Genomic DNA, 16,125 nt, shown 5'->3' on the forward strand with positions numbered 1-16,125 from the left:
TATCTGCCAGTGGGCTTGAGTTTAACAAAGCTCAGTGTCAGCATGGATGTGGATAACCCCATATGTCATTGGCAGGATGCATGGTGGGACTATCCCCCAAAAGCAATTTGGTAATGTCTGGTGAAACTCCAAATAAGTACACTCTATGGCCCTGCTAACCGATTTCTAGGCATTTACCTTTGGTCAATTCTTGCACAAGTGCACGAGCGAGTGTGCACAACAGGTTCACCGAAGTGTTACTTCTAATTGTGGAAAATTAAAAATGAGCCAAATGTCTCTGGGTTGGGGAACAGATAAATTGTAGTAACAGCATTCAAAAGAATGATCCATAGCAGCTGGGGTAAATGAGGTGGATTTGTGTTTATCAAGGCTAATGGGTCTCAAAAATATAATGTGGAGTGGAAAAGAGAAGTGACAGGAAAATATGTGGAGTATGGTTCCACTTATGTAAATGTCAGTGCACCCCAAGTGCTATATATCGTTTGTGTGTGATACCTGTGTATTAAAAGGATGAAAACTGGATGAAATGAATATTAAGAACTCACGATAGCTACACCTGGGCAAGAGAGGTCTTGTGCCTTTGGGAGTGGAGCTCTGGCCCTCTTCTGCTCCAGCCCTGGGGCCAATGGGTTGTACCCACCTGAAACTCATCCCTGCTAAGTCTCTGCAGTGCACCCCTCCTGCCTCTACTCTGGAAACCAGGACCCCAAGATTCCCTGTCCAATGGTCCCGAGGCCCCTTTTCCCCCTGGTCCACCTTCTCAAGCAAGGGCCTGGTATCTGCCTCAGGGTGGGAGAGAAGGGACAGGAAACAGGATATGAGGGCTTATGAAGGAGACTTCAACTGTGTCTAGGAATGTTAGTTCTTAATAACAATATACCCAAAACAAACATAACAACATGACATTTGCTAATTCTGGGAGTGAGTGGTATTTTTTTTAGTGTTCTTTTTAATAGCTGACTCATATATACCACTTACCATGTCTCAAGTACTATTGTAAGTGATTTGTCTTAAAAACGAGACGGTTTATTACCACTCAGTTTCATGAGAAGACAACTAAATAAGTTGCCCAAGGCCACTCATTGCAAAAAGTAGAAGGGGATTTGGACCTAGTAGGTCTGGCTCCAAAGTCCATGATCTTGGAAATACTCTAGGTCTACTTGACCATAGACTACATTAAAAAAAAAAATTAAGATTAAAATATGCAGACAAGTACAATACAAAGAAAAAGGTGGTGAAATTCTACGAAAAGATTCTTAGATGTGTGAGGAGCACAGACAAAGAGGGCATTACCTGGGAAGGAAGGCAGTCATGGTGGTAGGGGAGCCTTCACGAACTGGGTGCTAACCCCGGGTCCTTGCTGGGCAGTGAACAGGGAGGCGCAGGGTAGTGAAATGCCAGGAAGAGGGAACTTTGTGTCTGCAGGGAAAATTCAAGAAGGATTTGAGGATTAGCAAGTAGTTGTGTTTAGCTGTCACATGAAGGGACAGTTTGGTGAGGGACATAGATTAGGATCTTTAAGGGGAAAGTGAGACATGAGGATATCTTCTGGAAGGCAAGGAAGGCTCCGATGAGTAACCCATGAGGAAGGTAGGCTGGATCTGCAGGCTGACTACAGGTGACGATCCCCCAGGGGCACTGGGAGGAGACGTGGAGAAGCATCCAGGTGTGCACACAGACTATGAACCAGGCACTGTTCTAGGTGGTGGCAATATAGAGTGAACACAACAGAAATTTCTGCCCTCGTGGAACTTGCATTCTAGTGGAGAAGCGGACTTTAGATAAGTAAGTGAAATAGTAAACAAAAGGATACCAATATGCATCTGGTAGATGGAGAAGGCAGGCAAGGGAGCTGGGAAGGATCGCCGGTGCGTGTGTATACGTGTATTGGGTGGTATGGAGAAGGCTGAATGGTGGGGAGGGGGCAGTGAGCTGAGATGGTATTTGAAGAAAGGCCTACAAAGTGGGGGATGTTTAGATGATCCAGAGGTTCAGAGCCTGCAGCTGGGCCATGGTTACACCAAAAGAGAGGGCAGGAGGAAGAGCTGGGTGGGAGGAAGACAGATTAAGGCTGGGAGTCCAGGGCGCAATTAAAAATATGGGCTAGAGCCTGGAGCATGAGACGTGCCCACACAGAAGTTACCGCTAACTGGGTGATAGTATGCTCTACTTAGTAGCTGAGATCAAGGGATGAGAGAACAACAGAAACTGCCAATCAGTGTGCGTGCCCTGCACACGATCAGGTGTTTTATCCTGCACAGTACCTGTAATCCTAAGGACATCCCTGCACCCTCCATAGCCTTAACCCAGCACAAATTAACAACAGTAATAATAGCTCACACATAAAAGGGTATACACTACATGCATGAGTCACTTTCCTGGCATTTTATGTACATTAGTTCATTTAGTCTTTACAGAGATCCCAGGAGGCTATTGATTAGCCTCATTTGACAGATGAGAATGCCGGGCTGGCCAATTAAGTTGCCCAAGGTCACAAGCCAGTGACGGGATGAAACAGGCTGAATAGAGCTGCCTGGCTCCGGAATCCTTGCTAGGGAAGGAAGAAACCTGTCAATGCTCTCCAAGCCTCTGGGCCCTTCGAGAAAAGCAAGCTGAGAGTACAAACAAAGCCTTTTTTGAGGATGGGGTGGGGTTCTGGGGAGAAGGGCTAGAGAAATTCTCAGAAGACACATGGCAAGATAAGAGACTAGGCCAGGGCAGGGAGAGGGCTGTCCGCAGTGCGGGGCGGCCCCGCCGCCAAAGGCTGCAGCCTGGGGGGTGGCCCGCAAGCTGGGGAAGCCCTAGCACGCAGCGGACACAGCAGCCCAAAGGAACCGGAGCAGAAGCCGGAACGCCAGAAGCCAGTGTGGACACAGCAATTCGGATCTCTGGGAGCGAATAAAGAAGTTAAAAACAACGTTCAAACAACTAAGCACCCTTTCCGGGTGATTTCAGGCCGAGAGAATAGGTCGGAGGGGCCTGGCTAAGGAAACGTGTGTCCGGCCTGAGGTCTAGTTCCACTTTAAACTTGAGGAATCTGAACAAGACGCTTGGACTCTGTAGATTGCCCAGACGCCTTTTTAAAAAAAGTTGGGCAATCCCTGAGATGTGACCAAAATCGAATCCTGCCTGGGTCCAGCCGGGCCATGGGGTAGCCAAGTGGCCTCCACGCACCGAGGGCAGGAGGGCTCGGGGGTCTCCCGGGGTCGAGGCGCGGGGCCCGGAGCGCAGGTCCCCCGCCCCCCCAGGCCGCCCCGGGGACCCCTCCGCGCGGCCGCGGCCGCGGAGCCCAGAGCGCAGCGGGTGCCCCTGGCACTTCCCCCCCCCCCCCGGGGCGCGCCCCGGCCCGAGCGCAGAGCAGGCTGCTGGCAGGGACCGAATGGAGCTGCGCGCCAGGCCGGAGGCTGTGCCCGTCACTCGCAGTCCGGGCCGGGTGGCCGGCGCTTGGTGGCGCTGAGCCAGGCCGCGCCGCCCACCCCGACCCCGCCGCCGGGTCCCCGGGGAGCGCGTCGCGGGGGGCGCGGGGGGCGCGGGGGGCGCGGGGGGCGCGCGGGGCGCGGGGGCCCCGGGGCCGGAGGGCGGGCGGCGGCTGGCGCGGCGCCCAGGGGCGCGAGGCGGGAGCGCGGGGCCGGGGTGGCGGGGGCGGGGGCGGGGAGCGGCGGGGGAGGGGGGGGAGGCGGCGGCCGGCGGGGCCCGCGCTCACTCGGAGTCGGGCCCGGCGGCGGCCGGCCGCGCGCACCATGCCCTCCTTCGACGAGGCGCTGCAGAGGGCCGGCGAGTTCGGGCGCTTCCAGCGGCGCGTGTTCCTGCTGCTGTGCCTGACGGGCGTCACCTTCGCCTTCCTCTTCGTCGGCGTGGTCTTCCTGGGCAGCCAGCCCGAGCGCTTCTGGTGCCGCGGGCCGAGCGCCGCCGCGCTGGCCGAGCGCTGCGGCTGGAGCCCCGAGGAGGAGTGGAACCGCACGGCGCCCCCCGAGCCCCGCGGCGCCCGCAGCTGCCGGCGCTACCTCCTGGAGGCGGCCAACGCCAGCGCCGCGGCGGGCGCGCTCAGCTGCGCGGACCCGCTCGCCGCCTTCCCCAACCGCTCGGCGCCGCTCGTGCCGTGCCGGGGCGGCTGGCGCTACGCCCAGGCCCGCTCCACCATCGTCAGCGAGGTGAGGGCGCCGCGGGCCGCGCGCGGGGGGCCCGGGGGCGGGGCGCGCCCGGACGGGACGGGACGGGACGGGACGGGACGCGACGGGGCCCCGCTGCCCCCCGCGCTCCGACCGGCCCGTCGCGGATTCCCCTCCGCCGGCCCGCGAGGTGGCGGGACAGATGCTTCGGTGTCGGGTGCACGAGAGCTGGGCGCCGACGCGGAGGTCGGGGATGCGGCGCGAGCATCCGCGGGACCCGAGCGCCCCGCCCCGCCCCGTCCCGCGCAGGTTGTCGCCGGGCCCGGTTCGTGCACAAAGTGGGAAATTATGGGCGGACTCGCGGAGGGGGGGCGGGGGGGAGGCGACCCGCAGCCTCTGGGGCCCGCCACTCGCTTGGGCCCGGCCGGACTGGCTTGTGGTGGTCAAGGGGATCAAGGAAGGGCGAACGGTCTGTCCTCTGGTTGCCCAAATGATGATCGGAAATGCACGGGGGACAGAGGTCGAGGCTGTCCGTGGGCACGATTTTGGTAAAAAAAAACTGCGTTGGGGCAAAGAGCAACGCCTGAGAGACGTTGGGAACGCTGAGGTTTTCAATTAAGAGTTTTAATCTCCTCCCCCCCCCCCCCCCCCGCCCCAGTAAACTATAGGAAGGTAGCAGAAGTGGCTAGGAGCCTTACAGGCAGACCCCCGCCCCCTTCCTGGGGGTGGCCGCCCCGCATCTCCTTGGGTGTGTTGGGGCAGGCAGTGGGCATTGGCGGTTAGGTGCCCCCATGCTGGGCTGCGATGACAGTTTGCATCTTCATCTTTGTAGCTCAACTGTGGGGACTGCCTCCCCACCGAGGCTGGGTGGCGGCAGGAATGAGCACTCTCCTTGAACTTGGTGGGCGACCATAGATCAGAGTAATTTCTAAAAACTGTCACTGTTAAAGGTGACCTCATGTCTCTGGTGCTGGGATTCTAGATCTTTGAGGTCTTGCAGGTTCTATGGTGCCCTGTGGGTATGGTCCAATGCTAAGTACTGTTGAGATATAACAACCCATGGCAGCCCATCCAGGCAACGTGTGTGTGGTGTTCTGGGTACTTTAATTTCTACTTAATCTGTGAGTAATGATGAGGACTGCCTCATGAACTAGGGCGATCGTGTCCTTAGGGATTTCATAGATGAAATGGCCCGAGGGTGGACTTCCATAGGACAGAGCATTATCACTGGTACTTCCCAAGAGCAACAACTGTTTGATGGCAGCCTGTATTCCATCTAGCGTAGCTGCTTAGCACTTACTTCCCAGGTAAACTGGAAGATAGGACTCTGGAGAGAAGGCACCTGGTTTTTGAGGGCATTTAAACCTCAAATGAAGAATAAAATGAGCCTTCAAAGCAAAATGCACACTCAAGTGGGGTTTCTGTGAGCAAACGTGATCCCTGCACATCGGAGAAGACAGACATAGAAATCTGTGGAGTTAATGCCCAAATACTTGAGAAACATTCTGGGGTTCTGGAGGTTATTTCAAGGAGGGTCAGGGGGTCTTATGAAGGTCATTGGCTCCCAAGAGGCAATGTGGAAAGTGGAAGGTCAGGAGACCTACTGTGGCACCGTCTGCAGCTAGCTGTGTGCCTTGGGTACATCACTTAACTTCTCTGAGCTTAGCTTTCTCATCTGTAAAATTAGAGGTTGGATTAAGCCCTTTACAGTCCTGCAGTGTCATCAGTGTTATAGCTGGATGGCTGCTCAGGGGGCTCAGAGCAACGACAAAAATTTTCAAGGAAAAGTAGAATGATATTCAGCATGCACTCTCTAAGACAACCAGCAAATTGTTGCAGTATATTGGAGAGGGTTTTTTTTTTTTTTTTTGGTCCCAAATTATTTGCTTCTTTTGGTTTGTTTTTAATGTTTTGATTCCTAAAAGGACCCATCCCCATCCCATTCAGGAAGTTCAGCCATTCAGAGCAACTCCTTTTCTCTCAGAGTTCTGCTTGGCTAATATTTTACCGTCTTTGGTTTTAAATATGATCCATTTAGTTTTGTTTTTCCACATTCTGTCAGGATTAAAGGGACTTTACTTCTGTCTTTGGTTAACACTGTTCCCAATGCACTTTTACAGACACAAAGTTTAACACACTAATCGTGGAAGGGGGGTGAATCGTGAGAGTTTTGAAGGTGGAAGGGCAGACCAGATTCCAGAATGTCTCCGTATGACTACTATGCTTCATCTTTGCACCACTGTGGGGAGATATCATGGTCCTGGTTTTGTAGAAGAGATACCTGAGTCAGGAGATGTGGAAGGATCTACCAGAGTCCCAGACCTTTTAAGTGGCCCAGTTGGGTAGAGATCTAAGGATCACAAGTGTAAATAATTCTCCTCTCCTCCATGCAGTGATCGAAGTCTTCCGGACAAGTCCACGCAACATAACCACTCACGCTTTAGAAGCTGCAGGGAATCCCATGGAACCTTCATATTTACTTCATTCCTCTGGCCAGCCTGCCATTATATTTCATTTTGTGGCAAATCAGGAACACAATCAGCCATAATCAGCCAGACCAGCGGATAAGAATGACTCCTCTTGATGTGAACATTGTAGGATAGGCACTTGAGCCTCACCCACTATCTTTCCATCTTACAAAGTGAAACAGCTCCAAGGAGTGAAATCAGAAATCAGTGCCAAGTGCAGGGCTGTTTCAATCCAGCCCCCTCACTTATTTCTCTTGCTCAAGGCAAGGCAGTAGAGTTTTCATCTATATGCAACTCCCTCAGGGCAGACTTTCTAACTTCTGAATCAGCCTTGTCTGCTTGTCAGATACTGGTCGCAATAAAGCATGATAGAATGAAGAAAAGTCTGAGCCCCCACCACTCGAATATTCCAGTTCATTGCCTAGGGAGTAAATTTCTGAAATTGATGCTAGGACTTTTCAATGTTTGCTTGTATGCTGTAAATGGAGGGAAAAAAGGAAAGAAAAAGAGATTCTCTTTAGTGTCTCACTGAACTGGGCTTCAGAGCACCTTTTAAAAATAGTTCAAATAACTCTTGTTTTTCCTTTTCCCCCACAATAAAAGGACAGTCCAGTTGAGGGAAGTAGGTGCCACGCTGGAGAGAGTGGTGGTTGCTTTGTGGGGCTTCACATGTCTCTGCTTTGCTTCTCACGCCTCTCTGTCCCACGACATAAGGCCAACCCCGTAGGTCATCCCACAGACATCAGTGCCACCAGCATCCTGTCCTCTGACTTTGTCAAGCATGGAATTGCACTGCTGTGGGTACTGGAGAAAGTCTCTCCAGGCCCAACTTTTAATCTGGGCTCAGTCTCTGATTTGCTCTGGTTGCTTTAGAAAGATCTTGTTTCTGCACAGTGGTGTTTCTATTATTTGGGCCTCCCTTGGTTCTTGCTGAATCAACATCACCCATAGGACATCTGTTTTATTATTATTTTGAAGACCCACATATGTCACTGTTCGTTTTTATTTCATTAATTTCTCCTCTTTATGATTTGTTCTTGTTTTCTGGATTGGCTTTTGGTATGCTTCTCTCCACAGAAGTTCGAGGCATGCTCAGTTATTTTCAGCCTTTCTTCTTTCTTCGTATAAATAGGTAAAGCTATAGATTTCCTTCTATGTTCTTTTTTGACCATATCCGACAAGTTTTGAAATGCAGGTTTTACTTTTTATTCCATTCTCAGCATTTGTAATTTTCATTATTATTTCATCTTTGGCCCATGATGTTTTTATCTTTTTAATCGTTAACTTCCAATTTAAATTTGGTATGGTCAGAGAACATGGTCTGTGTGACACTGCTTCTTGGGACTTTACTGAAGTTTGCTTTTTGGCTTTTAAGAGGTCAATTTTTAATAGACGTTCCATACATGCTCTGGAAGAATGTACAGTCTTTAGCAATCAGGGACAGGGTTTACAGATATCCCATATTTGAAGCTTGTCACATGTGCTGTTAAAATAGCTTAGATTCTAATTAACTTTCCATTTGCTTGGTCTGTCAAGATTAATTAACAAGTATTGAGATTTGCCATTATGTTGGTGGATTTGTAAGTTCCTCCCTGTATTTCCAGCAGACTTAAAAAGTTACATACATGGAGCAATTTTATTGGATGCGTGTATTTACAAATTTAGATTTTGCTTGTAACCTGCGTAGTGAATTGAACCTTTTTCTAGTGTGTAGGGACTCTATCTAAAATCCATGATGTATATTGTCTTACTGTCTATTTTGTCTCAGCTTTCTTTTAGTTAATATTTGCCTGTTGTATCTTTTGTTATCTGTTACTTTCAAATTTCCCATGTTCTAAGAGTTTAGATGTATCTTATAAAATGCATATAGCTTGATTTTAACTGGTTTTTGGTTTTTAACTGGTATGCACAGTCTCTTTACATTTATTGTATTAATTGGTATGTTTGAGCTTGTTGTATCATATTATTTTTCTTTGTCTTGTTCTTTCTATGCTTCTTTTTCTCCCTTTAAAAAATGATTTTTCAATTTGTTTTTCTTATTCTATTTTGTTCCTTCCTTTATTTGTTTGGAATGTAATCCTTTATTGCAGTTCTTTTAGTGGCTACCCTTGACATTTTACTATGTTTACTTAACAGAGCCTGAATTTAATACTGCAACCTTCTCAACAATTTAGGAGCTTTCAACACTTTGACTCAGCCACTCACCCCTTGTATTACAGGCATTCTTAGGCAATATTCTAGGTCTTTCCTTTTTTATTCTTAATTTGTGGTCTTTGTGTAGAGCATATAAGCTTGGGTTTATATTGACACTTTATCTGCTTATCATTTCATACAGTATCTCCTTTCCCCCTTCCTTTGACACAAATCTTTAAAATTTTGGTGCGTATCTCTAGGTGGTACATGTTCTCGGTTTTTGTTTATATGGAAATGTCTTTGTTTCCTTGTTATTCTTTTTAAAAAAAAGATTTTATTTTTAAGTAATAACTCTACACTCTACATGGAACTCAAACCCACAACCCTGAGATCAAGATTCACATGCTCCACCGACCAAGTCAGCTGTTATTCCCCATTATTCTTGAAAGATGGTTTTGCTAGGAAAATAGTTCTATGTTGCCAATTATTTTCCCTGAGCTGCCTGAAGATGTTAGTTCTATCTTACAGCTTTCATTTTGCTTTGGAGAAATATGCTGTCAGTCTCAGCATCCTTTTTGTTCAGGTTGTATCTAAGTGGCTACTTCTTATATTGGCCCAGATTGATTGCACATTGCCTCTAAAAGGCATCTGGCATAAAAAAATAAAAAAAATAAGAAAAATAAAAAATAAAAAAAAAGGCATCTGGCATATAAAGGGCACCTGAAAAATAGTCATTGAAAGAACCAATTATTGTATTTCTTTTAACTGAATTTTGGGGAATTCTCAGCCATTATCTCTTCCGTGTTTCATTTCCCTGTTCCGTTCTTTCCTTAATTCAACATAAGTTGGACCTTCTTTTGCTATCCTTCATGACCCTTAACATCTCCCTCATATTTTCCACTTCCATATCTATATGTATAGTTGAGATGTTTTTTCAGACCTACCTTCCAGAATATTGCCTCTGTACTCAGCATTATCAGCTCAGCTCTTTAATCCACCCATTGAACTTTGTATTTCAACAATTATCATTCTCATTTATCAAAGTTATATTTGTTATATATCAAATATGCCTGGCCATTTATTGGTAGTCTCTCATTATTGCTCATTTTTTAATCTCTTTAAGTATTTCACATATGATTACTCTTTATTTTGTTTCTTGGCCCTTACACTATCTGAAACCTTTGGTGTTATAAATCTCTCATTTGTTGTGTGTTTAGTGTTTGTGGATTGTAAGCTCCCCGGTGGTTGATCTCTTTGGGAAACGAGAGAGGATTTTCCTTTGCTTCCTCTGAGCTGGGGGACAGTACTGATTTGGACTCACTTTCTCCTTTCCAAACTTCCTGGGTGAATCAATAACAGCTGAATCTGTCATTGTTGTCTTTTTATTTTTATCAGAGGTATGTGGTTTTCCCTCACTTCCTGAAGCAGTAGTAATTCACCACAAATTATATTTTATGCTGAATCTTATTTTTCATCATATCTGAGGTGAGGTGTGATAGGTGTGGTGAAGTGGTGCCTTCTTCTGATTGAGGATAAATCAAAGCAGAATGGGTACTGACCTTGACCTCAGCCTTGGAAGACACGGAGGAATGGAAGACAAATATATGAGGAACAGGATGTTTCATTTTCTTACTCTCTCATCTTTGTTACCATTTTCTCTATAGCCATTTATTAAATGCCCTCTGGAGTACTTGTTGGTGTGCATTCCTGGGACCCACCCACAGAGAGTTGGAATCAAAAGATTGAGGTGGGGTTTGGGCATCTTTATTTTTCACAAGCATGTAAAGCCCATGCAGGCGGTCCGTGAGCAATACATGGGGACATGCTGGGTGTTTCTTTATGAGGAGCATGATGAGAATATCATGAGTGAAACTGTTTTATGTGTGGTTGAAGCAAGTGTCAGTTCCTCCAAACACATTCCTTGCAGACCTTGGATCAGAAGCATCACCCCTTTACCTGAAGGCAGGAGTCCCAGATTTTATCTGGTGAAATGCTGCTGTTTACCTACAGAAAGCTTGAAGCCATCCAGAGATGGGCAGCTGACCGTGAAATCCTGCAGTTGATTGGAGTTTGGTGCCCACAGCTAAACCACACTCCCTGTGAATTTTGGCAAACCGAGAGTGTAGCTCGGGGCAGAGGCAGGGTCACAACCGAGTGGGATATCCAACAGATATGACAGTGATATCTATACTTTTTGGTGTATCTTTGGGATTTGATGGATCTGGGCCTAAATGTCAACTCCTCTGTATTCCAACTTCACAGAACCTGCCTCAGCCTTGGTGTCCTCAGCTCTAGAACAGGAGTAATAACACCGACCACACTGATTGGTCAGACAGCTGCATCCAAGTGCCTGTCATTGTGCCTGGCCATAAGCGATGTGCAAAAATATTGGTTTCTGTTAACTTGTAAAGACTCCTGAGCTGGGTAGGGTTAGGGAAGGAGAGAGGGAATAAGTGGTGTACCAGATCTGACCTTGCTAGACTGAGCTCTAGTCTAGCAAAATACATCACTAATAAATTTGCCTTAAATATTAAAATCAAGCAAACATGTATCTTGGGCACTAATTTGCCCTTAGGGCAGAGAATGCCCTGCATTTTTCCTCCCTGAGCCAGAGCTAGGTCTATTTCCCAGCTTTCCTTGCAGCTGATAGGTCATCAGACAGAGTTCTGGTCCGTGAAGATGGGAGAAGTAATATATGACACTGCCAGGCCTGCAAGCCAGAATAACCTTCCTTCTGGCAATCCCACTATCTTCCTTGCTTCCCTCACCTGCCAGCAGAGAAAGCTGAAGCCCTAAAATGTGGTGAAGTCTTTTATGGAGGAGGTCCATTCCTGAAAGCCTGTGGGGGGTTTGTGGGGGTGGTCGAGGAGTGCCCACCATCCTCCCCTCCAGCTCATCTGCATGAGAATGTGGAATTAATGAGAAATAAACTTTCTTGTATGAAACCACTAAGATTCGGGGATTGTTTGTTGCAATTCAGAGTGAGTCTATCCTGACTAATAAAACATTTGAGTATATTTCCTATAAGTTGCCTGTACCTGGTTACGTGGTAAGGAAGCTTGTTCTTTCAAGATAATCCGCCACTTGATCTGCTCATAAGGCCACCCTGTCCCTGCTCATGGGTGTCTACAGCCCCACAGGCCCCTGGCCTCTACAGCACCCAGTACACCAACCCCTCCAGGGCATGTCCAGCTGCCTTCCCCAGGCTCTGGAACATGCTGTTTCCTTTTCCCAAAATAACTTTCCTCTTTCTCCATATGGCCATCCCATCTTTAAAAAAAAACCAAACAAACATTTATTTATTTATTTATTTTTAGAGAGTGTGAGAATGTGAGCAGAGGGAGGGTTGGAGGGGGTGGGAGAGAGTGGGTAAAGAATCTCAAACAGACTCTGCACTGAGTGCAGAGCCTGATGCAAGGCTTGATCTTATGATCCTGAGAGATCATGACGTGAACTGAAACCAAGAGTCAAATGCTTAACCAACTGAGCCACCCACGTGCCCATGGCCAGTCCATTTTTTATGCAGCTAGGAGTTACCTATTCGAGAAGTACCTTCCATAATTTCCACTCGCCCCCTACCCGCCAGCACACACCCTCTGATTGTGTTCATCACTGCCTCTCTTGTCAGACTGCAGGTTTCTTGAGGGCAGAGACCATGTTCAGTAAATATTTGTGATGAAATTACATGCTATGTAACAATTTTTGTGGATCAATTTAGTGAATCAGTAAGAAAAGGATTGAGTGACAAATTTGACCCCTTTTATGGTTTTGGTTAAGCCAACCCTGAAATTGACCTTCATAGATTAAAATAAGTTCTTCTTCCCAACAGGGCTTCTGCTCGTTCTTTCTCTTTTACATTCATTTTATGTTTTAATTTGGAGAAAATGGACATTTTAACAATTTTGGTATATTGAATGTGCTATATTGATATAATTTGAATTGATAATTATTATTATTATATATTATTAACTTTATATATTAGTGTATTTTATAAGTATATTATAATAATTATAATTTGAATTGATATACAGTGGGTTGATATATTGCTACATTTTTCTAGGCATAATTCAGCTTCTCTAAGCAGTGTTTTATTGTTTTCAGTAATGATTTTACATAAATTTCACTAGTTTTATTCCCTGGTGTTTGCTGTTTCATAGGTAGCATTGTATGGGGCTCCCCTTCACACCCATGAGGTCTGACAAATCCTCAGGTGGCCACAGCCCTGCAGAAACTGCCCTCTTCCCTGCAACCCCCACCGGAGCAGAGGAGTAACAGACTGCACCTCTGTCTCCTATTTGCACATGGGATCTGTAGTCCCCAGAATCCTAATCTGGCGGATATGACCAGGAACATGAAAAGAACCAGGGAATAGAACTGCTGGCTCGTTTAGGCCATAATTGTTATGTGCTGACGTTTACTGTGCAGAAAGGGCTATGTGTTCAGCTGTCCCGGCACTTTCTGGCACATCTGTGTCTTCAACCTAGCCACACTCCAGGAGCAGCTGGGCACGTGTGCGGGGCCTGGGTCAGCGAGGGGCACACAGGGGCCTGGCTCTCAACAGTTCAAAGACAAAGTGCTGAGCTCTCCAAAGCCACGGAGGGAGCAGACACTGCCTACCTTTCGGAACAAAGTAAAGCCATTCTAACACTCTTCCTTATTTTTTCCTTTCTTGAACCACAGCCAAGGAAGGAAGTTTGTTTCTTGTCTATGAGGAAGAGCAAAGTTTCTTAAGATTCCCGATACAACTTTTTAGAATGACAGATGATGGAAATGCCATGGTCTCTGGGTGAGAGATCCATCCTGGCTTTCCCAGGACTCCTGCATTCTAACTGTTCTGTGCTTTTACTCTTTAGGAGTAAAACAAAACAACGTTGAGGCTGGCACTTGCATAGTAACAGAGAAAAAAACAGGCGTGAACTTTAGGAGCCAAGAAGAAGGTGAATAATAAATGTAATTTTAACAAATTCTCGTATTTAAATTCTGTAGATAGTGTGGGCTCTGTGCAGCACATCATGCAAAGTGTAAGATTGATTCAGTAATTTAACTTCAAAAACAGTGTTTGGGGAAATTAAAAATGAAAGTCAGGGAATGAGCATCGTGATTATTGTTGAATATTTTCTAAAAGCTGGGACCGTAGTCTCTGATTCATCAGTGAAGCAGATGCTGCAGTGGACAGAGTGCTGATCCAAGACTCAGAGCCCGTTGTAGATCACTATGAGGGACTGGGGACAGTGGGCAACATCTGTGAATTTCTGTTTCTCTTTCAGAGTAAAGCAGTCAATTGTCAATGGATTTCCAAGATTCTTCTGTCATTCTACCACCAAATTCATTATCAGGTCCCTGATGTATTTAATTCCTGACCCTGAGATCAGGGTTGTCACATCCACACAAGAGTGGGAACATATCTTGGAATGAAGCTAATTTAAAGCCTAGAGGTGTTAGTTTCTGGGAATTAGGATGGATTCCTTCCCAGAGCAACTTTCTTCCTGGTGGGAATGCTGTGCTCTGAGTGTTGTACACAGGAGGAGAGGGGTGGGGAAGGGGATGGATGAGTGTCCCTGCACTCTGGAGCAATGACCCATCCTGCCTTCTTTAACATTGACTTTAGACCCTAGGGCCTCATGGAGCCTCTGAGGTGGGCCATGCCATAGGCCACCCATGCAATGAAAACGCCCAGGGGGAGGCAGGGTGGATGCAAGCCTGGACTTCAGAAACAAAGGTGATTATTATGCTGTCAAATCCTGTCTTGGGAGGCAGGTGACTCTCTGTAGCATTGCTGTAGGGCAGGAGCAGGGGAGATGGCCAAGTGGCAGGTGGTGGGTCTCTGGATTTCCATTTTAACAATGATCACTGGGGCCAAAAGTAGAAACAGTGATATGGAAAAATGAGCCAGAGCTTCATCAGCCTGTCCATACTCACACCTTTTGGCCTCAATTATCTGATCATCAACACTCAATCATTGAACTTGACATTGAGCTTACACGTTTAAAACACTTAAGTATTTTAAAGTAATTCTGACAAGGTTGCATCTCTTTAGGGGTATATAACATTTCTTTTATGGGTTTTGTTAACTTGTGTTTATTTGTAACAAAACCTTAGAAAAGGTGTAGGAGACTTTGTTTTATAGAAAATAGTTCAGAGACAAACTTTGGAAGCTTCAAATAATGTGAGTAGTTAGATGCACTTCTTCCTGGGTGCAGATAACAGCAAACTAGCACTCTTGCTCTCCTCACACAAATGATTAGAGAGTTTTTTCTTGTTGGGATGCTGGCAGCTATTTTAGCAGTTGTATTTTGAGACAGAATTAAGTTTTCTTGACTTCATAATGCAGAAAAAAGAGTTTCACCTGTAAGACTTAAGTTAGTATCTCATCATATGGGATGCCATTTTATTTTATATGGAATGAAAGTTTATTTCATTACTGCATGCTTTATGAGGCACAGAGGCAGGCTTTGAAAATGGTGGTTTTCTAAGAAATGGTACACAATGGTGCCTGGAAGACTCAAGGAAGGTCTTTATAGAAATCAGATGAAGCTAGGGCCTTGGCAGGTAAGGAAACGAAACAGATTACCAGCCCTGATTCTCAGGCAGTGGGACCCGTGAGGCTCTTTGGTCTCAATGAAATCCGATGGCTTTGAAAGTTTTTGCTGGTAGTGTTGCTGAGTTTCTGGAAGGACGGCCCACCTGCTCATGAGCTAAGGAGGCTGAGGGTACTGCAGCCGTCCCGAGAGAAGTCAGAGTATCCATGACCTGGAGAGCGTATCCGGACAGTGCTTACCTAAAGCAGCCTGGGCCCCCTCCAAGAGTACAGCTCCTGTCTTAGATGCTCTCCTCATCCTCTCGGCTTGACAGTGTCTCATGTCTCAGGCGCCTTTTTCAGTTGTTGCTTATGTCCCATGTACGCACAGGGTGGCTCTGATTTCACGGGGCTCCTGCCAACTGGAAGCGTTGTGCGGCCCACGGCACAAGATGAAAGACAGCATGTGTGTCTCCAGCCCCTGGGGAGGGATGCCATAAGCTGATGCCCCGGAGACATAAACAGAAGGGGTAAGCGCCAGGACCTCCCCTTCTGAAGATTGATCGTAGCGCATTTATCGTAGCGCATTTATGGGAATTAAAAGAGTGTGGAGCAAAGAAGATGATTTTCTAAAAGCATTGTTTTGCAGACATCTACTGAGAAACTGGTTCTTTTTCATTGTTCTCCAGTGAATGTTTCAAAGCAAACACTCATATGGAAGTCACAGGGATAATTAAAAATACTAAATATCCAAGGTAGGGGAGAAAATTAAGTTGAAGCTAATTAAAAGTAATGTGGCACCAATTTTTAAAAAGTCAAATAAAGGAAGAAATTTCAGAGTTCCTGTAGTGTAAAGGACATTGTTCCAAGATCTTTCCCCACAGAAGTTCTTGATCTC

General features: G+C 46.7%; 1 protein-coding gene across 2 annotated transcripts in view; it reads left to right on the forward strand.

Annotated features, from left to right (window-relative positions):
• Positions 1-3,694: 3,694 nt before the first annotated feature.
• Positions 3,695-16,125, forward strand: part of SLC22A3 (solute carrier family 22 member 3) — an 88,702-nt gene continuing 76,271 nt past the window's right edge. The window contains exon 1 of one of the 2 annotated variants that reach the window (XM_072829929.1): positions 3,695-4,151. In XM_072829929.1, coding sequence (XP_072686030.1) covers positions 3,741-4,151 — 411 coding nt within the window. In that variant the 5' untranslated portion in view covers positions 3,695-3,740. The remainder of the gene's footprint in view (positions 4,152-16,125) is intronic. The other variant, XM_072829919.1, reaches the window with a different exon arrangement.

Source organism: Canis lupus, chromosome 1 (assembly GCF_048164855.1).
Source record: "Canis lupus baileyi chromosome 1, mCanLup2.hap1, whole genome shotgun sequence".
Lineage (NCBI taxonomy): Eukaryota > Metazoa > Chordata > Mammalia > Carnivora > Canidae > Canis > Canis lupus.